The sequence below is a fragment of the Dreissena polymorpha genome, chromosome 5 (assembly GCF_020536995.1).
Source record: "Dreissena polymorpha isolate Duluth1 chromosome 5, UMN_Dpol_1.0, whole genome shotgun sequence".
NCBI classification, from domain to species: domain Eukaryota; kingdom Metazoa; phylum Mollusca; class Bivalvia; order Myida; family Dreissenidae; genus Dreissena; species Dreissena polymorpha.
This window is the reverse complement of record NC_068359.1, coordinates 17,842,373-17,867,983: the sequence shown is the minus strand read 5'-3', so window position 1 is coordinate 17,867,983 and position 25,611 is coordinate 17,842,373. Positions and strand designations below refer to the sequence as shown.

The 25,611-nt window shown below is 31.5% G+C and overlaps 1 protein-coding gene across 1 annotated transcript; it reads right to left on the bottom strand.

The window, feature by feature from the left end:
• Positions 1 to 2,103: 2,103 nt before the first annotated feature.
• On the bottom strand, positions 2,104 to 7,934 carry LOC127882260 (uncharacterized). Its single transcript, XM_052430819.1, has 4 exons — positions 7,562 to 7,934; positions 6,614 to 6,719; positions 6,285 to 6,404; positions 2,104 to 2,717 (listed from the first exon to the last, which is right to left on the bottom strand). The coding sequence occupies exons 1-4, from the start codon at positions 7,729 to 7,731 to the stop codon at positions 2,538 to 2,540; spliced, it is 576 nt and encodes a 191-aa protein (XP_052286779.1). The 5' UTR covers positions 7,732 to 7,934; the 3' UTR covers positions 2,104 to 2,537.
• Positions 7,935 to 25,611: the final 17,677 nt, after the last annotated feature.

Sequence of the window (25,611 nt, the reverse complement as noted above, 5' to 3'; positions counted from 1 at the left end):
TGCATATCTTCCAAACGTTACAAGAAATATTTGTAAAAGATATCCCCCGTCTTGCAGCAAAGTAGTTCATTTACATTGACGTAGGATCTCTTGGTTTGAAATACACAAATAGATATAATATAAATAAATATATATATTATTACCAGCATACCAATTTATATCATTCTTAAAATTGTCTATATATTAATATATTGAGTGGAAACCAATTTCATGATACAAGCCCTTGACCTTGACCATTGACCTTATGACCTCAATGTGTATAGACGTAATAAAATCAACTTATGTAATGTAACAGCCTCATTGACCTCATTAATGATCGGCGTCTTTATGTTCAACCTTATAATCGTCTTATCAATTTTCGCGGTAACAGATTAAAGTGTTGTTCAGATATCGCTCGGAAACGTAAAAAATACGGACCGACAGACACCGCCTGACCGATAGGGAAATGCAATATAACCTCACCTTTTCGCATAATTATATATATAGGATTACTGCAGCTGAAGATTCATCACCAGCGGATAAACTCCTAATTACACCCTTTAATCTGTTTCTTAAGCTAGTAACCAAGTGTCTATACAATACATATACATACAATACATAAAACATACAAAATTTGCTAACGGGCGGAATCTCTTTCTTTGCCCAGAATTAATAGCTAACTCAAAACGATGTTCATAATAATAATTTGGAAGCAGTCTTAACCAATTAAAAAAGCAATACAAGGTAATTTAACAAAAATGTGTTGGAATTATATTACTCGATGGTTAAACAATCAGAGAAACAGAATTAAACATGTTAAGGCACAATGAAATTTAGTACATACAGATGTCCCATAAAATCATATTTATTTACAATATTTCAAACTATTATCATATAGGACTCAACACATACATCAATTCAAGAAGAGACCGTAATTCAGAGTGTAAAATGCCTTATTACATACATTTTAGTTTATCATTCTCCTCATTATGATTTATAGCATGGCCTGATTTTGTTTTCATTTGTAAGGCATCAAGCTTTAATTACATCTTAACATTATCACGTTGCATTGTAATTACATTCGTTTCTGTCGACTGGTCCCTCAAGTTGATAGAGCATTCTTGGTCTTCATCGACGAAGTAGTTCCGTACTGGACAAATGTATTGCGTGCTTTATCGTGATACACATTAGCCTAATGACAATTCTGCAATATTGATTACAGGATATACAATCTAACTTGTTTGTAATTCTCGGTTTTATAATGACAGATTCTTGTCTTTATAATGACCGATGCTTGTTTTAAAGAGCAAGGAATTTATGTCTTTTTTTTCCTTTTAATCGTAAGCGTTTTCCAGAAACTGAACATGAATTTTATGCTTGCTTTTTAAATAAGTTACCACTTACTAGAAACTGTTCAACGACCAATGCGATTGATTATAAATTGTGCGTACAACTTATTGGAAATGCATTTTTACAATTTTTAACAAACGATCTTGTTTTTTCAAACAGATGTTGTATATGTTATGTCATGATCGTGCCTGTGTACACACTTAATAGCGATTTTTAACATGAAATTTGTTAATGACGTATTAACATAGAAAGACATACCGCATGATTTCCGGCATACGAGGGACAAGTTAAAACCATCATCAAACATAACATTAACCATCACGTAGATATAATTTTGTAACTGCAAATACATTACAAATGCAACACCTTAAAACATGAATTTGTTTGGGTTATGTGGACGTGCTGGTCACCAATGTGAATTTTCCATCAAACACATCAAGTTCGAATTAAAAGTTTAAATTTATTCCCCGAAGAATATATATAAAAAACATACATATATTAGCTTTTAAAGAATTGTTATATACATAAAATAAATATCGCTCTGTCATGTTTTTATTAAATTCAATATAATTAGCACCTTGATTTTACAATAAAATGCTTATATTAGTATTTTTAAGTGATTGGCTGCATGTAACATTGTTGACGATTGTAACTGACAGTTGGGGAAATGTAATATATATGTTCATGCATGAACTTAAATGGAAACATGTTTTACACCAGCGTCAAACTTGGAATAAAAATAAGAAGAGTCTGATGAACAATTTGCTGGCGACATACCTTTATTTGTTCACATATTTATTAGGAAAATAATATGTTTGTCAGTGTAGATTAAAGATACTTTGCTGGGTAATGAACACGAAATAACATACTTGAAAATATATTAATTATATGTCGATGTCATAAAATATGCACAAATGCGTGCAATACTTTTGAAAAGATATGCGTCGTTCCACAAAAAAACGTGTATAAACTACAAGATGATGACGACAAATAATCGTCAAGCCACTATATACGAATGTTGTCCTATGCAACTGTACTATAACTTTAACAAGATTGCAAACAATGTAGTCTTATCCATAATTTAATTAATTAATAAAAGTACAATAACACAACAAATAATTTTTGTTTCTACGTGATGTCTCGTGGAACGGCTCGTATTTAAGTTTAGTATTCGCCCTAGTTTTGTGTAGTTCCTGTGTCATAAGAGACTAGCTTTCTCGTTCAGCATGACTGCTGGTTAAGGTCACGTCTAGTACACCCTTGTTCATCCCAATCTCCATGTAGTACGTCATGATCCTAAACAAAGTCGTCCAGGAGTTAGCAATGTCTTCTGACCAGTAGTCTTCTATGTACGGCTTGATGGCGTTCAGGAAATGTGGGAAGATAATCTGAAGTCGACATGCAAATACAAACCTAAGAATGGGAATTTTAGGATAACTCATTACATAGTATGATGGGTTAACAAAACGAATTACGTGAATGGAGAAAAATACCCTTATAGTATGGGTTTCCATGCAAAGGACAGGCGGCTTTATTGACAAAGATCAGTGGAAGATAGTGATACAAATGGATATGTGTAAGGTCAACATAGTTCCTTTTCATGAGAAGATTAGCGATTATTTTAGTCTACGCATAGCCGTAATTCTAAGGCTTACAATACTCTAAAATCGATGTTTTCAATAAAAGTTTATAGTTTACAATTTAATCATGTTTTATTTTAGTGTGCGCATGTATTCCTTTAAACCGAATAGGAGGATTTGATTTATTAACTCCGTCGTTAATTAGTATAAATACTAAGATTGTGCAATTATACGTTTTATGAATAAGTACTCGTGTAACTTAATGCATGGCACTAAATAAAAAGCAATACATATGAATTGGTAAAAGTATGGTGGGTATTTTTAGTATATGATACTGAACAACAATTATATCAGAATATCATAATAAACAATGCTATGACACTCTTTAAAGTATGAATCACACTAGTATTCGATTCATATGTTGTGTCAATTTTGAATTATAATTGTGAAGTATGGGGGTTTATAACTGCCAATAATATTGACCATATTGACCGACAATTTTGTAAAATATTATTAAATGTAAAGATGTCAACTAATTCATTGTCATTGTATGCGGAAGTTGGTCGTTTCCATTTAATCATTGGACACTATATAAGAATTGTTAAATACTTTCTAAAACTTTATCAAACAAAGCAAAGTAACTGTATTCTACACAAAGTTACAAATATGCAAATATCAGAAATTGTTAAAAGAAATAATGCATTGAATTTAGTCATCAAAAGTTCGCGATAAACTTAACCATTCACGATTCGGAGATGTATGGTTATTCCCTGAATATATTAATATCGACAAATTCATCCCTCTATTAGACATAAGATTGCGAGATCAGTATGTAGCTGAATGGAGGACTAACATTGATTCGTCAACATCGTTATATATGTATAAAGAATTAAAACCTACATTCCAAAGGTCGCCGTATTTAGATTTAATTGAAAACAAAAAACATAGGATTATTTCCAAAATGCGTCTCTCATCCCATAAATTGTTAATTGAAACAGGCAAACATCATAATGACATGAACGAAAGAATATGCCCAATGAGTAATCGTAACGATATTGAAGATGAGTACCATTAAATACTAATATGTTCGCAATACCTAGAAGAAAGAATAAAATATATCCAGAATTCGATTACAAGCGACCTAGTATGTTCAAATTTATTAAATTCCTAAAAAGTAGTAAGAAAACGACGCTTAGAAAGTTAGTCATCTATTGTATAACGTGTTTCAAAAAAAGAGACAATAATTTGTTTATTATTACATGATATCTTTAGAAGAACTTGGCTTATACTAACAATTGAGTGTACTATGTTTGTTACATGTTGTTGTTAACCATGGATGTATCAAATGTAGTGATGCCTATATATGTATTCCATATAAAGAAGTAAAACTCCAGCTGCTGGAGCAGTATTGAATTCTCATTAAAAAAATTAGTTTGTCCTTTATTTAAGGCAAGTGACCGATTGCCCAAACAGTACAAAACAGCTAAATACAGCACAATTCAAACCAACATAACCAACATAAACACAAAATATGAATATAGCTGGGGTCACCGCCTTGGAACGGTCAATGCAAAGCATTGGGGGTTTAAACCGGTTATAGAGCGCGCAACCTCACACTTGGCCCAGCAATATTCATAATACATTTAAGTGTAAATATGTCACATTATAACTTGTAATTAGAGCACTATCACTCTCCAGTGATAAGTGATTTATTAATTGATGTATGTAATTTGAACATGGTAATTATTTATATTCAGCACGCGTGTCTGTAAAATTATCATATATTTGTATATGATAATTATCTTGTTATGCTAAAGACAAAATAAATATTCTGTTCTGTGTAATATTATATGAGTAGATAAATTATGTTCTGTAAATATCGCAGTAGGCCAGTTCTTTCTATGGAAGTTATTGACAGAGATTATAAATTCATAGCGATATGTGTAAGCCTGGGAATATACCATAATGTAAAATTTATTCCAAATATCAATCCGAAGAGAATTTGAATCTTGTTTTCCTATTGTCTGTGGGTTTTTCAGGCAAAACAGACATACGCGAAATGTATACAAGGAAATTATACATGCGACATGAATAAACCAATACGCATCTTCGAACATAAGGATAAAATTTACTATAAATATCCGTGTAAACTGGTGATTATTGAAATATTCTTCAATTTTTGGTTGTGAATGAACAAGATGTTTAAGATGCTTTGATCACACGAGCTTAACTTTCAGCACACAAGAAGCAACATAACATTACGTATGACATCCTTAACAATATAGTCTGTAATACAGACTATATTGTTAAGGATGTCATACGTAATAATTCATTAAACGCTTATTGAGCACGGATCCAAATTAAGAAATCCGTCAAAATATGCGTATATGAAGTTTACGTAGTAATGCCATATACCTGTTACGTAGAGAGCATCTGGAGCAACCACTAGGATGTTTGTTTGGATAGAAACTAAATGCGGAAAAGGCAAATTACATATATTTTGTTGCTGTTGAAATTACACAAAGAGTCGTCGTTTAACAGGGCCTTGATTTGTTACGATTCTTTGAGACGGTTATCGTCATTTGTGCTCGTATGGTAATATATCATATTTGTATTTATTTTATATTGTGTATATATATATGTATATGTATATATATTCACAATAATTTAATCGACAACTTTTATATCTAAAATAAAATCAAACACATTTTATGACCATACAATTGGATTTGTTTTGTAATCTCAATGTTATCGAGCAGTCTCAATTGATTTACCACTGTAATTGTTACACTGTATTCGTAAATATTTGAAATTCATCTACTAAAATGTATACCTTTATAAGCAGATATGTTAAAATCAATGAATGAGCAGTTTTTCATACTAAACACCATTATTGATAAATATCAATGTCATATTTTTTTCGTGCTCTTATTCCTGCCGCTTAAATCTAAGACTAGAAAGCCCTTAATTATACCTGTATGTGCGTTCAGATCTATTTTCCTTACTTAATCAAACTATAAATCAGAATCTGTGTGACGTTTGATAAACCTTATCGCGTTATCAACAAAACTGTTTGAATGCGGTTAACATTTTAGCTATTAAAAAAACAATAAACCCTTTAAACATAACAATTGCTTTACCAAACTCAATTTGAATATGGTAGAACGTGTATTTCAAAGAGAATATTCGTGTATGCATTCATTTTAAATCGAAAAACATACGTAACACGTAATTGGTTATACATCTATACACCGTGGCTCGTGCATGTTTAAAAACCGCGTACACACATTTAAATATCTTAAGTAAGAATTAATATATTATAAGTGTACGTATAATTAACATTTCTGCGGATATTGCAATTAAGTGGTCTACTACCTGTATAAACTCCGGGGGAACTTTGTATGTGTTGTGCATGACACCAGTCTCGATTAGCAACGTCGCGAGATTCTTGGGCTCGTCAATGCGGGAGATGCACTTGTCAATCGTCGCCATCACCTGAAAATATATTAAGACACGGTTTGACGAGGATGACAATTTTCAATGTAAATACTAGTTATAGTCCCAAGCTTTGAATTTTTTTTAATTATTCATACATTATGAGCTATGATTCGCATTTGCTTTTTATTCCAATAGTTTATACTTATAGAAAAAGAGGTTGATCACATGCATTATCTTTGCAATTTAATATACATTAACAAATGTACCTTTAAGGCATGCTGCCTGAGCAGTCCGTTACTTTGAAGGTCGCCGATATCTCGTCCTTTAAATTTCTCAAAGACTTCTATCAGTTCCGGCTTACTCTCAAACATACTGAAAAGTATGTTTTTTATTTGTTTACACACTGCTATGAATATAATTATTATTACTAACGATCGTCGTTATCTAAGGAGTAGTGGGCATCATATTAAACAAACATTGTATTTTCAATACTTAATAATAATTGTAGCAGATAATGTTTATCATCATAATTCAATAAGGAAACAAGATGTCATACAAAAGATTTCGGTCTATAATGTTCTTTAGTTAATTAATGTATGCTAAAAGCTAACGAATGTAAAAGATATGTAGAATTAACATTCATTCTAAAATTTATAAGTATATAGTTTAATATTTACATTACAATGCAATGTCAAAGTCTCAGGCCACGATACGAAGTTAAACCACTGCCCAATTTGTTCTTCAGTCGGAACCAATTAATATATATGCTGATAGACATGATTGATATCTCCGACTGATCAATGGAAGTAATTACCATCTGAATGATTTATTCCGTTCTTATTTATCAGTAAAATAGCTCGCGCAACATATGTTATTCAATACCGAAATTAACATAACCCAAACGAGGGTATATAATTTTCGTTAAATACCAAACAAGGTACCGAAATTATATATATATATATATATATATATATATATATATATATATATATATATATACATGTTGCATGTACAATCCAATATATTCCTACATGAACAATATCTGATATCAATCATAAAATACATAGATTGGATAAATGACAAAAATGTAATTTCTCATAACATAAAACATTCACATAAAGTGGGCCTAAACTAATAATAAATGTAGCACGAACATAATAATACATAAATAACGAAATATTAAAACATTGCAACATTCGCGTTTAAGTCCTCACCTGACATATGTAATAACTCCTACATTGGCTATATGAACTTCTAACGCATGCCAATTTTGTTTTATAATCGCAATCTGCGCCTCCGTTAATGTCCCAGCAAACTTGGTATCCGCTTTATTCCCTATTATACATGGAGTCCTTAATTGGAGTTTCTCACAGGAACAACCCATGGGAATATATTCAAATGTTGGATAACATTAAACAAAACTATTGCTATCCCCAATGTATCTGAGGCGTATTAATATAGTGTTTCTTCTAAAGCTGCTACAGGAGCGAGTCTGCATATAAACGTATGATTGTCTCGAGCATTCTTAAATAATGCCGAGACGCATTGATGAAATCGACGTGATCAGTTTTTCTAAGATTGCCCTTGTTGTCTCTTCTGTTGTATCGGCAAACACGAGTCATGCTTTGTCTGCGTAGAGTTTTGTGAATTTGCTTGCTGATTCCTTAACATGTAACCACGATGCAATAAATAAAGTACCGACTATCGCATAGTGTAAATATAATAAAGGCGTCAGTAATAATCTTTGTTTGTTTAAACTATTCATAATTGAACTAGTTAAATCTCACATACAATGATTCCCCCCACCCATAAAGTAAGTTTGGACATATACAACTATGTTATGTCATCTACAGGGAACATAACGACAAATGTAATAACTCAGCCAAATCTTGCCGCAGTGAATTCAGATTTTAGCGATCATTAAGGTAATAAATAAACATAATTATAGATCTATAGTATAATCAATTTAAGCAAAAATCTTAATATAGCTAAAAGATGGCAAATGTGAAAGGATTGATTATATACGTAAATAAATTTTAAACGCGAACTTTCTAAAAACAACAACAAATTAATGCAATATTAAATGTTTCGAAAGCATTCCGAATTATTTTTACAATAGTACCTCACGTTACCTTATGAAGTACCTTTGTGTAACTTTATATATTCAATAACGAATGAAAAATACTTTGCAATTTCAGTGTTGTTTCTTGTTTATGGTGTTGTTTTTTGCTGTTGGTTTTCCATTGTAAAATTGCTTATAAAAAAGTCTACAGTTTGTTAAACATGTATCGCTACTTTAACTTGATTTGTACTTTGTTTGTGTTCAGATCAGTAACAAAGATTATTAATTGGTATTTGCCCTGTATCAACCAATCAAATATATTACCAAATGTATGGTGTGTTTCTAAATTTAGTATATTGCAATCTATTCACTGCGTTATCTACACGTTACATCTATCCTGTTAGAATCTTCTTCGTAACGACTTTAACGATTTACATATTCCATGTATTGAGCACACTGCGCTTGTTATCTCCTTTAAATAATAGCGACAATAAAAAACAAATATAATGCAAGTGATATCAATATATTATCAATACGACACGCGAGTATTAAATGGTCTTTGCTGGTTTGGACCATTGTGCGATTGGAATATTAAATTATAATATGGAATAAGAGTTTTGTCTCCATTAAATGCGAGACATTTTACTACTTAAGTGTTTTGCAGCTATGAAATGGTTGTGCCGATACGGCACGCATGGGCGTAAGTGTCCTTTGTTTGCGTTTCCTACATCTTGCCAAACATTGTTTTTTGGATGCCTAAATTGTGCTCTTTAGACATCATTAATTTTTTATACTTTTATTGCATGTCAAAACGTGATGTTTGTAAATGGTGCAATACAAACACATTTCTTATACTCGGTTTAAAGTATTAATCCATGATTTGCGTATGATACAATTTTGGAAAAATTGACAATATTCTGAACAAATCGACAATTTTATTAGGTCCTAAATTAAACAGCATCATATGCATGTAAAATAATGATTAGGAAGTGAACAGTGCAATGTAATATTGGATTAGCCAAGGTGTACTTATAGAGACATTTACTTTGAATTTCACTTGCATAATTATCTCTCAGATCGATCATCTGAATAAAGTAACAATGTTAAGCATGGCAAAAAAATGTTGTTCATGAAGTCAATAGAAAAGAACATTTAAATATACTTATTAACCAATATATGTATATATGCATAATTAATAGTACGTTTCACATGTTACACTTTTCTCAACATGTGACATTCTGACATAAACGAATATAATGCATGTCAAAACATGTTGTTCATGAAATAAAATCATTCCCTTCTGTGCCCAATACATCACAGATAGTAAATCTACGTAATATCTGTACGTAAAATGCACTCAAAACGCATGCGAAAAATATTGCTCATACGATAAATAGAACAGCGGTCTATGAGCCTTAATACATGCTATGCGTAAACAGTCTTCACTTAACACGATGCCCAGTTATCTTAACAGAGCGACACTCTGTGAAAAAGAGTCTATAAATAAAATGTATACGATATATGAAATCATTGATCTATTAGCATTAATTCACGAATGGATGTTTCTTGTAAATGCATACAGATGGCTTCATATGTATTCTAGTTTTATGGCAATAATTTATATGTATCGGATAATAAAACGTAATTGGGTGTCAAGCGAACTAAGGTGTAAAACATACAGATTTCACTAACATGCCTCAGACTAATAATAGTTTCTTGCAAATCGACCAAATGGGACGAATATCGAGGTACAAAATGTGAAATAACGCAGCAGCTTTTATTCATTCTTAAGTACATTATGTTTAGAAAGCTGTTAGGAAACAAATATATTCGTGACTTAATCCGTGTTTGTTTGTGTTGTCTTGTAAACACATGCATCTGCTTCTGCATCACATTTTGCCTTTAACATGACGTGTTATATTTCTAGTTTGTATCGTTAATTCGGCAAAAATGAATGTATTCATCTACATACATATAAACAATACATAGTCAAGGAAATACAAATACACACATTTTAATTAACTTTAGAATTCATTTATTAGCAGTGTTTTCGTTGCAGGATCTTGTGTTATGAGGGGCTGACCATTAAACCATGTTTAAACTACAACAAACTGTGCACACCATGTAATAACTTTTTATTAGCACAAACTTAAATTTTCACACCACTAACAACCAAACTATAAACGTAACTTTAATCTCAAGATGCCAAAATGCCGAGTATTCTTTTGCATCGCTCTGAAAAAACTTATTAGCAAGTATGCGCGAGGCAAAAAGCGATAGCATGACGGGGCTGGATCCAGCAAACTATTTCTATTGTCTTTATGCATTTAGTTACTTATGTATTTAGTTAGATATGTATTTAATTACTTATGTATTTAGTTCCTTTGTAGTGAGTTACTTATGTATTTAATTACTAATGTATTTAGTCACTCATTTACTCATTTACTCATTAACTTATTCATTAAAGTATTCATTATTAAGTGCTAAATCGTTTATGTCAAATATTCTCAATATAAACATCTTCTTTGAAGACGAAATATAATTAAAACAAGGTGTGTTTGTGAAACACTATGTCCCCCTCATATATTTGACCTTTGACCTTGAATGAAGACCTTGACCTTTCATCATTCAAAATGTGCAGCTCCATGAGATACACATGCATGCCAGATATCAAGTTGCTATCTTCAATATTGCAAAAGTTATGGCCAATGTTAAAGTTTGACGCAAACAAACAAACCAACAAACCAACAAAAACAGGGCAAAAAAATATGTTCCCAAGTATAGACTGGGGGACATAAAAAATATAAACAATTATAAATAAAACAAATTAAACAAATCATTAAATTTAAAAGATTAAATACAATGATCTCGAAAGAGTTTAAATGCTTCCTTGACAGGAAAAGGTGATGTTTACGTACAGAAGAATACCCACGATCATGTAAGTCTAAATTTTAAATTTCAAGTAATGATACCACTTTGATTATTGATGACACAATAACATTTCTGAAATGTCTCATTATACAATGTACGTGACCGTTACAAGGCTTACGCAAATTTTCTGTATGAGAGTTACAGAAAGCATCACCCATGCATGTAAATTCAAATTAGAGAAAGATCAAATTCAACAAGATGTGTTAACTAAAGCTAAATCACTGCTTACTTTAAAATAAACAATGAAAGAAGTAAAACGAAGAACAACACACTCATCAAAAAGAAATATAAAGAATTAATAGTTAAAATTTAAAAGTTGGTTGGATTTAGTATTCTGAAATTTAGTCTGCAATAATGTTAAAAAGCATTTTTAAAATTGCAAGCGAAAAATCAAGGGCTTTTGTTAAAACAATGTTTATTTTATGTACGGACCTAATAAGTCGACTCTATATTGCAGCGCACCGGCAATGCATAGCTATTTATAGGTTTTGATTTGTGTAATATTGCTATTTACCAAAAAGCGCTCATGTTTCTTATGCGGCCCCGTAATAAACGCATATGTATTCGAAGCAAAGCTTGTTTAAATATTTCAAACGTGTTTAAGAATCAATCGTAAGAGTCTTCAATATCTTACTTGATATTGACCCTACAATCGTATTAAAGCATTTCGTATACGTCGATATTTTGACGGTTAATAATTTCGAGAATGCATCAGCATGTTCTGTATACACGATAGTAGTCATTAAAAAGCACGTGACAACAAATGTATGACATAATTGATTAAACTGTCCAGAAAATTCGCCAAACGCTCGCTTTATATCACGGTAGGTTTTGCTACAAATGCTCACAAACTAACCTGGTATAGAGGGACACTCCAATGTTGAATAAGTGACTATGCAAAAGTTTCCAAGACGTTCGGATGATAGCTTTTTCCTTCTATGAGATTTCAAGATCCACGTAGTCTCCGCTTGTTAGTGAAGTCTTTGAAATTTTACAAATAGCCGTTTGATTCCACGTCACCATCTGTTTGCAGTTTGCACTACCCATAACGATTGTGCTTACGTTTGCGGCAAATGGGGAAACAGTTAATTATATCACACTCATTAAATGTATTGCAAATCGCAGGTATGTATACGAACACTCGCTTTCTTACGTGGTCGTACAGAGTCCTAGCAAGTACTTGAATGTATTATGCTAATTTATAATTAAAACTCATTTACTTAATTGCGCCTTTGAGTGGTTGTTATGACGTCATGTCAATATTTATGAATTCCCAAATTATGCCAGCGGCTCTAGTTATAATTTCGCCAATGCACTAGCACGCGATTAGCTACAAGCACATACATCGTATATTACAATAAAAGAATACAATACAAGTTCAGACTAAAAGGTAAAAATGTGTCCCAAAGGTGTTTTTTTTTCTTAACGCAATGCTTAATAGCTGGCTTTCTTTCTTCGGAGAGAAAGGACATATTTTGCAAAGTCTTACAACATCAGCAGTTAAGTCCACAAACAGAGAGCAACTTTGCCAAACGGATTCAAAACTTGATTTTTGTTGAATTAAATGCTTTACTTTTTATTTACATGTGTGTTAATCGGTACAATTGATAAACATAACGAATCGTGTACATAACAAACTGTATTTGAAAATATGTGTTGTCGCTGATAGTTGGAAACTTAACAGACACAGTTATGTATTCCGCTTAATTGTCTAAGATGGATTTTAATCTAGCATTATTAAATGGTTATGCACCGGGAGTAGTAATTGTCCAATAGTATTACGAAATTTTGATAATGTTAGAGAATCTAAACTGTCAATATTAGCCCACAAAAACTCTTGCATGCAATTGGAATACATTTACAAAGGCTAAACATACGTTGTTAAAAAATTACTTGTTTCGACAAAAACAACAAGCGCTTAAGATTAGTTTTGAAACTATAAGTCACAACGTTTAATGAACGAAATGCTGAATTCATTTTTATAAACTTTTGTAGCAGATGTTTTGTAATCGAAAACGTTTAAAATCGAATACACTTTACGCAAGAAGTATTGTTTTACGACAAAATGTTATCAACAGAACTTTAGTTTAAACCGCGTAACACAAGTACACTATTTGAATAGTATACTATATTATTTGAAAGAAAAAATGTAAACATTCTGTGGGTGTTATTTAAATCGTCATGCAAGAGACTTTTAGAAGCTTGTTTCAGTGAAAAACTATTAATATGAAGGTTTCCTGATGTGAATCATGGGTCAGTTTAAGGTCTTCTACCATGTACAAATACAAAATAATGACGTTATTTCCAATAGGTTTACCTATGGTGTTAAAAGAATTTAAAGACAGAGAAATTTTTTTCGTACAAGCTTCCTAACAAACCATTCGGTAATCATGAATTACGTAAGGAAAATATTAATTTACACTCCGTTTGTCTATTTGCAAGAGATTGCATTTTTGTTACATCTTCTATTTTTAATATTTCGTGATGTTCCAGGTGTATCACGTTGTTTTTATAATCAATTTGCTCGAAGATAATTATATCATGCATTGACAGTATATGATTTCAAAGTGCCTAATACTTACACATACAATCAGTATTGATACCTGCGTTAGTGGAAAAACGACAGGAAATTATAACGGATTTTCTATTTTGATTGTAAGAAGCATACACCCAAGTTATTTGCGTGAAACAGTAAATCAGTGTCATTACCACATTTAACATATACAACTAGATTTTTGTTTTATTTTGTTACATTTTAGTTGTTCGCGTAGCAAACAGCTAATGTTGTTGACGAAAATTTCAAGTCCGTTAGCTGCTATGTACGGAAAGCCTACTACCCGCCACTACTGACGTATCCGCGCGAGAAAGAGTTTTATAATTTATGCATAGTTTGAGTTCTTCAACTATATTCATTCACAAATGGAATGATTATGTAAATATCGTGTTAAATTGAATATTTTTTAAAGGAGCTTATATAGAAAAGAATCAATAAACAATCTTTGTATTATACGTGTCCCTGAAGAGATTGTGTATGAATGATTGAAATAGACCACTGTCTGCTGCGTCTTAATGACGTAGGACAGGTCATTCATAATCTGAGGCTATTAATAGATTCGGGTAAACAACGTAGTAGTATAAAGTTACGCTTGTTTATATTCTCAATTTATTAAACGTTGAGCATAAGTTCAACAATAACTTCAGGGATACGATAGACAACAACAAAAATGCTTCATAATCGCTAAAACCGAATAGAAAAAATAATTTCATTTAACAAGAATTATCTGTTTCGTCTACCCGCCACTACTGTCGTATCCGCGCGAGAAAGAGTTGTATAATTTATGCAAGAGGTTTGAGTTCTTCAACTATATTCATTCACAAATGGAACATTATGTGAATATCGCGTGAAATTGAATATTTTTGAACGGAGCTTATATAGAAAAGAATCAATAAACAATCTTTGTATTATACATGTCGCGGAAGAGATTGTTTATGAATGATTAAAATAGACCACTATCTGCTGCGTCTTAATAGATCAGCCTATGCAATATTCTAATATATTCATGTGTGTCTGCAGGCGTTATGTAAAATTAATTTAAGGTGAAAAGCTGGGTAAAACAGCTATGCCGAAAAGCGCATTATTGCTCTATACCTATGTTTAGGTCAGAGTTGTTGACACCGTGTGAACTGCTAGGATAACAAGTAATGAATAAACAACCAAGTACCGTTTAACAGGGCTGTCTTTATGACTACCTAATTTGTGAGTAAAAAGTATTGCTCGCAGATTAATTTTTATTTATTTTCATCAATTTTTTAATTGTATATTTTGAATTTGTATATGGTGTCAAAAATCTAAAGTTTTGTACAGGGAATTTTCATCATGAAATTATATTCTTAGTGAGATAGGTATTCGATATTCCAACAATATTCATTTCATATGATGGTGATTGCAAATTGTCTTTATATTCAGTTCTCATTACAATTTTCATCATACTTTCTATGCTTTCAAAACGTCCAAAAAAGGCCGTGTTGTTGTTATTGTGTCTAAGTTATCTCTATGAAATAAATGGGATGATAAAAGTGTGCACAAATCTCGACCCGTGCGTTATGACACACTATTTATTTATTTGACTGGCGTTTGTTCATTTCGATTAATTTTGAAAAAATGAGTTTCGTCTTAAATTATGCAATAGCGAACAAACTTCAGGGCTTTTATATTATTTGTCAAAACTTATTCGGTGTATGATATGCTTATGATATGATACACAACCTATATATTTTCAAATACCATGGAACAAATTACAAATGCGAAGGGGTTTATCAATTGCTTAACGTTATTTTAAATAAACGCGTTTGGAAATATGTACGTGCATGAATTGTATTTATGGGAATTGAATATTATTTTTCTGCATTTCGTTGGTATATCAACTATGTATTTTATATGTATTTAGATAATGCCTTTTCCATAGAAACGGTTTGTCCAGATTTGGAAAACCAGACCTGTGCAATCATGGGTAGGGTGAAGTTTTCACTTTTGCTATGTTGTGTATATTGAATACATGACAAGGTATCTATTTGTCTACTTTTTGTCAATGAGTCATTTAATAAATTAAATATGACTTTGAAACATATGCGCTAAAATTGTTCTTAATTCATACAACTTAACGTTTTCCTAAATTCATTCATCTGCCAAGCATCGTCATAAGCAATCACAGAGAAATAAATAGGCACATGCAAACCTATACATAAAATGCAAAAGTTTAAAAAACAAAACACAATTGTTGACCACAAATTGAGAATAAGCAATGACACTCGCATGTGACAGTTAATGTATAAGTGTCTTATTAGCCTGCAATTATTCAGCAAAGTGATGGTGTATTTAATTGCTCAAAGCTATTAACCAGTATTGGTTAAAAGCTTCAAAATTGATTTAAAAATTAATCAAATAGCGAAATGTATATTTAATTTGTTCTTCCTCATTGTTCGGTCGCCGATACCTGCTTGGAAATCAGCGACTAATCTTACTTCCATTAATACATCAAACATTTAACAAGAATACATGGAGAAGTTCCGCAATGCATGTCATGAAAAGCCTATTTGATTCAAAGAGGAATACAATGATGTACAGGTATGCAAAAATATCGATAATTAATGTGCAAGAATTCTCTAAACTATACCTTAATTCGTAACAGTATGCTATATGGTGTGTATGCATCTGGCATGACCATATAAAAAGTTTATCAAATGAAAATGCTAACCCAATCAACGTTTACACAACATTTACATTTGATTGCAGTATTCTTGTGACTTTGCTTCATTTTCATATATCATAGTGCCGTCATGTTGTTATAACGTATTAAAACTAAAACACAAGGTAGCTAATTCGGTAAACGTAAGTTTAATATAGAAAGTTCTTAAAAAAATTACAAGTATGTTATCTTTAAAACTAGTTAAATGTAATTAATGGCAAAATGGTGATAAGAAATATATTTTAAAAGTAATACTCAAAGATTTATCTTTTATCTTAACTTAACATATGATTTAGTTAATGATTTATGTTTATTTCCATTAAAGACATACACATCTGCCAATCAAAGCAATTAAGCAGTATAGCCAGTTGTTGTTTTAATAAAAGTTTCCATTCTAACCATGTCATTTAAAAAATCAGTCGATACTTATGCATCAATATGATGCAACGTGTACCTTCGCCCCGAAAAGGGAAGTAAGAAGAAACGATATTAGCACAGAAAAAGGCAAATAGTTAACATTAGAGCACATATTAATTACACCAGGAAACACATCGCACAGTTCTTTATGTCGGCGTTTATAAAAGAAAGGAATTAGTCTTTGTTCAAAAGGAATATTGTACTATCACTAAAGTTCGTAATGTCTGATATTGCCGACCTTTAATCAATGGAGATCACACAATGTCAGACATAAATGTCACATACATAGTGTATACTGTATAACACATATATTTGTTTAACTTATCATCACATCAATAAAACAACGACTGTGCTCGGGAACATAATTGTATTTTCAGTACGTTTGCATCACTTTAACCTATTTTCTTTCGTAGGGCGAACAAAAAAAAATTGTGTTGTTGCTATCGTTATTTATTGTGTTGTGTTTGTTGCTTTGTCGTTGGTGTAAACATATGTTTAGAATCACTGTTTGAGAATTATCTTCGCGTTCAATTTTTCGTTATTGTTTCCTATGTTGTTTGTGGATTTGATGAGACGTTATTCGTCGTAAATCGGTATGTAGCTTAATGTCTTATTTGTTATTACATTCCAATAAAATGTGTTAAGCAGTAAAATGTCTGAGAAACATTACGCCATAACATAATTTAATCGTGTCCTGTTTTATGAAACACGCACATGTTAAGATATAGTCCATGCAAAACTGGAATCATTAAAAAAATCAAAATATATGTATTTTGACAATTGATCTTGTACCAATGCAGTCACGTTATTTTGTTTTTAAATGCTGATAATTTCCGAAACTAGAACGGGATATTACGGATTTATTTTCACTTGCAATTAAACAAAAATAGATGTATGCCGCAAGTCATTATTATTGTCCCATGTCTGAATAAAATCCCCAGATATTTAGATCGTTCACTAGTTGAATTTTATGATTGTTCCTGAATTGTGCTGAATTATGTTTATCGGCGGTTATCATCTATCTTTACACAAACACCTTGTATAGCGCACAAACACATATTTGCGAAATGACACATTTGGACACAATGATTGTAACATGTATTTCAAACTCTTAGGGCAAATGTCATGAAATTGTGCACATTTGTTGCATTTGTCTTCATCCTCAGGAATAAAACGATTTTGTAAAAAAATATTTTTGGCCTAAACAAATTAATAAAAAAGCTTATTTTTTTCAATTACAGTTCGACTCCGGGGTTATAAAAATGATGTCTGTACAGTCCAGTAATGTTCTATCGTTATTCAATAAACAAAACTATTAGAAATATTCCAAAGGTCGCCGTGGTGTAATAGATATGGTTTCCGCCTTGCGACCGGGAGGCCACGGGTTCGATCCCCACCGTGGGAGCGTTCTTTAGATTTTCCCCAAAGACACCAAGTACTGGTTCTAGGCCCAGGAAACGGACTCGAGAGCGTTTATATAAGCCTAAGGCTTTCGACGCAATCGAGCTAAAATAAATAGGTTTAAACTAAATATTCAAAACCATCAACATTTTAACTCCTTAGCAAGCTTCGATTGATCCTAAATCATTTACGACGCGCCATAAAGTAGCTTTTGTTGTTTGTATGGCTATATCGTTTAACATTACATTAAACTGCACGTTAAAGCATATGATTTGTAGAAGGCAAAGCGAATACGAGTAATAAATCACTTAGAAAAAAAAACATAATTTGGGTGTTTGCTTATTTTATGATCATTAAATTGTTTTTAACACACTTGTTGTATATACGTGTAAATGAGCAAACAAATGTGTTTTAATGTTTACAACTATTTAACGAAAAAGGATTAAGTGTGTTATTGATTCTCGAAGCCATATTCTGAATGTTTTGTTAAAGGGATGACTTATTTGGTTGGTAACGACATGAAACTATACAAGACTGCAATGGCCAATTTTTAGTAAACATTCCACGAACATTTTGTAATATTGATATTTTCACGTACGCACATGACTGCGTTGCAATGAATCTTCGACTTTCTCGTTAATGGTTGTTTTCTAGTTTAAAGATAAACATCTTTATGTTACAGAATACGCTAATGTATTGGTTGAGACGGCACGCTCACATAAACAACTGTTAATGGCTTTCATTATACGGAGACTGTTATCTTCGGTTAACTAATGGCCACATAACACGAATATGCTCATAGCGGATAAATTGCTGCAGCATAAAAACATGGTATTAATTGCTTCAAAACCCATAACACGATCATTGGTTGTACAATCGGAGATTGGCCAATTAATTATATGCATCATCATATGACATAATTTTACGAATAAGAAGATAATACAATATAAATAAATAGCTAACGTAATAACATTATTGTTCAAATTTATTGCAGCGTTCAAAAACTTATCAATCAAGTTCAAGAATTGTTAGTTTAATCCCAATACAAAGTGAAGCAAGTGAAACAATTGTGCTTAGTAGCGGAGATATTCGGCCGCCGAAATATGAATTAAAATTAAAATTAAAACTTAAGTCAAACTGCATGGTGCACAGGAAATATGTTTGATCCAAAATGCGTAAAATCTTTGTACTGTATAACACACGAACACTTTTTTTGTGTATACTACAATTACTGCTATCGTCAAATAAAGTGTGCCATTAATTATTTCTCGAAATTAAATACTTGAGGTCGCAATTGTGTAGTAGATATGGTGTCCACCTGGCGATCGGAAGGTCACGGGTTCTATTCCAATTTTGGGAGCGTTTTTTTAAGATTTTCCCTTAGTCTCAAAAAACTTGTTGTAGGCCAAGAACACGGACTCGAAACTGCTCAAATAAGCTTTAGGCTTTCTATGCAATCGAGCTAAAATATAAATAGGTATACAATTAATTATAATTTATTACGCAATAATCAAACTTACTACTTAAGAATGTTTTTTACAACTCCTCACGAGTATATATTGACGCAAGTGGCAAACATTACTTAGCGAAATTGTACGAAATTGTTTACGAGTATGTATGTATTTTAAATTACTTATTTGTTTTGTACTCTGGGAAATCTACACAATTTTGTATGAGTACATTGTAGTTGTAACCAATACAAGCCTTATTTTATCCTGTTAATTGTAATATTAGATTGAATGGATGCCGTGGGGCTTTCTACATCTTATCCCTTGTTGTCTAAAGGCGTGTTGTATGTTAGAAAAGGCTTGGAAAGAGGCGAATAAGCTTAACCATGATTGTCAAAATTACGATAAAATTACATAGGGACATTCTAAAACAGTGTTTATACTTGATCAATTTATATATTTACAGTTGTATGAAACAATTGCAAAAATATGATTTTAAGGGTGAACGAGTAGGTAGATATAGCACCTTGAGAAATCAATGTATATGATTGATACATGAATCCATACAAAAAAAAAATAACTATCTATATATTGACTATTTTTACAATTTTTACGGGGTTGTATTTCTTCTTATATATTATTTTTAATAGAAGTACAATTACTTCGTTCGGCATTTAAAAAAGAAAAGAAAGATCGTATATGAACCAGTTAACATTTTCACTAATGTTTCTCGCGAGCGCTTCATATTTTCTATTATAGCAAAGAATATTAGAACACTTTCAATGCGATATCTAATTAATATACCATATTTTAGAGAGTAACATTCAAACAAAACAAACTAAAATGCGTGCCATGGCTATACATTATTTGTAGACAAACTTTATGTGTAATATTGATCTCGAAGTGCCAATTATACCCTGTGATTCGTAAAATCACTGATAACAATACAATAACAAAAAAAAAAACAATTACGTAGCAGCACGTGTTTTTTTAAGTTTTGTCCCAGTTATTATATGAAACTTTATTAAAGCTCAAAAGTTGTGTACGGTTAAGGAATGTATTTGTACTTTTATTTTAGAGAAAATCCTTCGACGACTGATGCAATCTTTCTTTTACATGCAATTATTCAAAAGGTACTTAACTCAAAGGAAAAACTGGTGTGCGTTCATTGATTATCAACGTGTATTCGATACCGTTAACCATGATGAATTATGGGTAAAACTTGTAAAACTTGTAAAAGCTGGTATCAGTTGCAAAATGAGTAATACGAGAAAATGTATTTATAAAAATGTACAGTCGTGTCTCAAGCTGCCTAACTTTTCAAATAAGGCAAATAATGCAAATATTTCTTACTCAGATTTCTTTGAAGTTACAATGGGCTTAAAACAAGGGGAGCCAATCTCGCCGATATCATTTATCTTATTTATTAATGACGTTTTTAAAACTATCATTTGGATGAATGAACTGGAAAAGATGTAGAACTTTTCTCCATGTACATGATTTTGTTTGCTGATGACATTGTAGTGTTCACGACAAATCAGCTTAGTGAACAAGCCCAACTTGATACTATATACCGGTATACAGTAAAATGGGACTTGAAAATAAATGTCAATAAATAAAAAAATTGTGTTTTTGAAAAACGTAAAACATTTGTAAATTCTGAAATAAACATTAAGTATTAATGGAGAAAACATCGAAATTGTTGATGATTTTACTTACTAGGGCATACATGTTATCTATACAGGAACATGAAAACGCTGTTAAAATGTTACATGACCATGCTCTTAAAGCCTGTTGTAGCTTATTATTATCTATCTTTGATAGAGTGCAATTAGACCTTAAAACCAAACTTTCATTATTTGACGCAATCGTCGTTCCAATTCTCCTGTATGGCGCCGAAATCTGTGGTGTCTACAACAAAAAAGATATTAATAAATTACATGTGCGAAACCTCCTCGGCGTCAAACAGCAGACTCCAAACTATGCTGTCCTCGGTGATTTTGGTCGCTAGCAATTGAATCAGGTAGATACCAAGGTACCAAGGTATTGATCATGATCAGAGACTTTGTCGATGCTGCAATATGAACGTTGTTGAAAATGAGTATGACTTCCCACTTTGTTGCGACAATTAAGACTCTTAAGATTGAAATTATTTGGACATATTTCTTGGCCTACCGTGAATTTATTCAAAACTACTATGCCATCGAATGAAATAAATAATATGTACTTTAATTGCGTACTTGATATCCAAAAATCAAACAGCATTTATATTTGTGTAGGACAACTATCGCTGTTCAAATTAGAGTAAATAAACCGTAAATAAATGTTAATAAACCAATAAATCAACTTTTTTTCTCTGCAACTGCAATCATACGGAATACCAACAAACACATTTTATAAAAGAAGATTACTATTAATAGTTACAACATAAAAAAATAATGATGATAAATACAAACATATTTATTTACCTTATATGTGATAAGAAAAGAACATAAAGAACTATGCAAAAAAAAATAAAACTATTAAAGTGCATTGTTCTTTACAATTGAATACCTTCTCAAAATCCGTGTATATACCTTATAACGTAAATAGCGCATATACACGGGTTCATTTTATGTATTGAGAAGAATATATAATGAAAAAGTATTTTTTTTGGAGAAACATTGTAAATTCAACATACTTTATTTGGAAAACAGCATTCTAAAGATAAGAAAATACATTTAAGGTACATGTACACCGATGCTGTAAGTGTAAGACTTATATTGCCCAATGCATAAAGTTAAACGTAAAAGTCAATATTACTGACAAGAAATTGCCATCACTTTACTGGATACCTAAATTACATAAGACGCCTTATAAAAGTCGTTTTATCGCTAATTCAGTGTCTTGTACCACCAAACAATTATCAGTGTATCTTACATCTGCATTGAGTGCTATTAGATATCATATAGCTAAATTTTGTAATAAAGTTTATGAAAATAGTAATATTAACCTATTTTGGTCAATAAAAAACACCTTAGAAGTTATTGATAAAATTGAAAATAAAAAATGTAATGTGTCACAGGTAAGTACTTATGATTTTTCGACACTATATACAACGCTTCCTCACGCTTTAATAAAATCCAAACTTGTTTCTTTGATTGAAAAAACTTTTGCTAGAGAGAAGTGTTTGTATCTAGCTTTAAACACTTAAACAGCTTTTTTTACTAATCAGATATTAGATAATTACATCATTTGGACTGGTCTTGACTTTTGTGCAGCACTTACTTTTCTTTTGGATAACTTGTTTGTTGAATTTAATGGTAAAATATTTAAACAAATTATTGGCGTTCCTATGGGTACTAATTGTGCGCCACTTATAGCTGACCTTTTTCATATTGTTATGAAAGCGAATTTATGTTAGAATTATCTAAAACTAAGCAAGTAGATTTGATTAATTGTTTTAACCTTACTAGTAGGTACATTGATGACATACTTAATTTAGATAATCCATTATTTGAACAATATATTCACAAAACCTACCCAAAAGAACTAGTCTTAAATAGATCGTGTATATCCAATACAGACGCTGCGTATTTAGACTTACATTTAACTATTAATAATAGTTTGATCAAAACTAGTTTATACGACAAACGGGACGATTTTAACTTTGAAATTGTGAATTTTCCGTTTCTAGATGGCAACATCCCTAAAGGACCTTCCTATGGTATTTTTATTTCACAGTTGGTACGTTATGCCAGAGCATGTTCGTGTATTAAAGATTTTAATGATCGTAATCTAATATTAACTAAAAAATTGCTAAAACAAGGCTTTTTGTATCATAACCTAAGAAATAAATTTGCTAGATTTTACTCTAAGTATGGTGATTTAATTTCAAAATATAATGTTTCTTTAAAATGGCATTTAACTAATGGAATCTTCTATCCATCATTTTACGGAGATGTTTTGAAGCGTGTCCGCAAATTAAAATATGTTAAACCAAATGTTCATATTAAACTTTTCAATTTAATTAACTTGTTTTTATCAAAAGGATACGATGCTTATGTACTTAAAAACACGTGTTTGATGGTTTTCGATTCACTATATCTTTCTTCCCTTAAAATTTGGAATCGTTAGTGATATTATAGGCATTTTTCACTGTTGAATAAAATTGTGTCATTGTGTCGTATGAACAAATCTGCTTGAATACTACATTATAGGCATTTTTCACTGTTGAATTAAATTGTGTCATTGTGTCGTATGAACAAATCTGCATGTAAACTACATTTGGACTCAAATCGTACATCAAATCATTTCTGTCTTCAGTTGTCAAAACACCTATACACTGTTTGATTCCAATAATGTCGCTTTAATGGAATTACCATTTTTATTCATTTGCTTCTTAATATTAAATCACCTAAACTTGTTTTATTAGTAGCACAGCCCCATTAATATTTTTATTTAGTACTGCCCTTGGAATTTGTTCACGTCATTATGGATTTTTGTGACGTCATGCGACCGACTTTCCCAGTTGTAATCTACATGCATAGGTCATTGGGTTTATAACGTTCCATTTTATTTATTTTTTCTTTCAGATAGGCGTTTCTTGTTTGATTTAAATATTTTTAAATTTTGTTTAGCAGTCACATAAACAACCAAGCTATGTAATATGGGTTTTTTACACCCATTATTGCTGCTTCTTCCTGTATTTGCGCGATGATTATCTGAGATATTAACTATTTGATTCTATATTCTCAAATCTTTTCTATAAAGAAGGAGTGTAGTTGACAATTGTTAATAGTTTTATTTGATCGTTCGTCAAAAAGTTGTAATTCTGTTACTCTTGTATCTTCAATGCAATTGAGTAATTAAATAGTAATTAAATTGAATGCGTTTTAATTCCCTTTTATTATTGTTTAATTTGAGTTACAATGCTATGACGTTAAATTTTATTTACACTTAAATGTATTATGAATATTGCTGGGCCAAGTGTGAGGTTGAGCGCTCTATAACCAGGTTTAAACCCCCAATGCTTTGCATTGACCGTTCTAAGGCGGTAACCCCAGCTTTATTCATATTTTGTGTTTATGTTGGTTTGTATTGTGCTGTATTGTGCTGTATTGTACTGTTTGGGCAATCGGTCACTTGCCTCAAATAAAAGACCAACTAATTGTTTTTAATGAAAATTCAATACTGCTCCAGCAGCTGGAGTTTCACTTCTTTATATTACTGAAATGATGCTTAAACTATGCCCTTTATCAAGATACGTCTTTAATGGATCAAATATACTCCGTTCTACTGCATTTGAAATCGCTTACCTTCTTTTACTGATAAAGCATTAGAGCTTTCCCACAAGGCATTAACGTCGTACTTGATGTACAACTAGATCGCATGCATCGGCGTTATAAACATTGGGATCATAAGAATAACGCAAACTTGTCGAGCAAAATAATATAAATTTTATTTTATACTCATTATGCTTTTACAGATTCTTATTGCATATGCCAACAAACATGTCATCTTCCTTTCTTTATATGTCCTTATGGCAGTCGCTCTATTAGTAGGTACATAAACGACGTTCAATCAATGGGCATTACATTTGTATTTCTCTTTCAGTTAAAGTAAGTCATCTCTAAAGAAGTATTAAAAATTTACAAAACATGCAGCAACATATCATTTTTAGCTCGACTATTATATATGGAATATATATAGTGGAGCTATCCTACTCACCCCGGCGTCGGCGTTAGCGTTTGCGTTAGCGTTAGCGTTAGCGTTAGCGT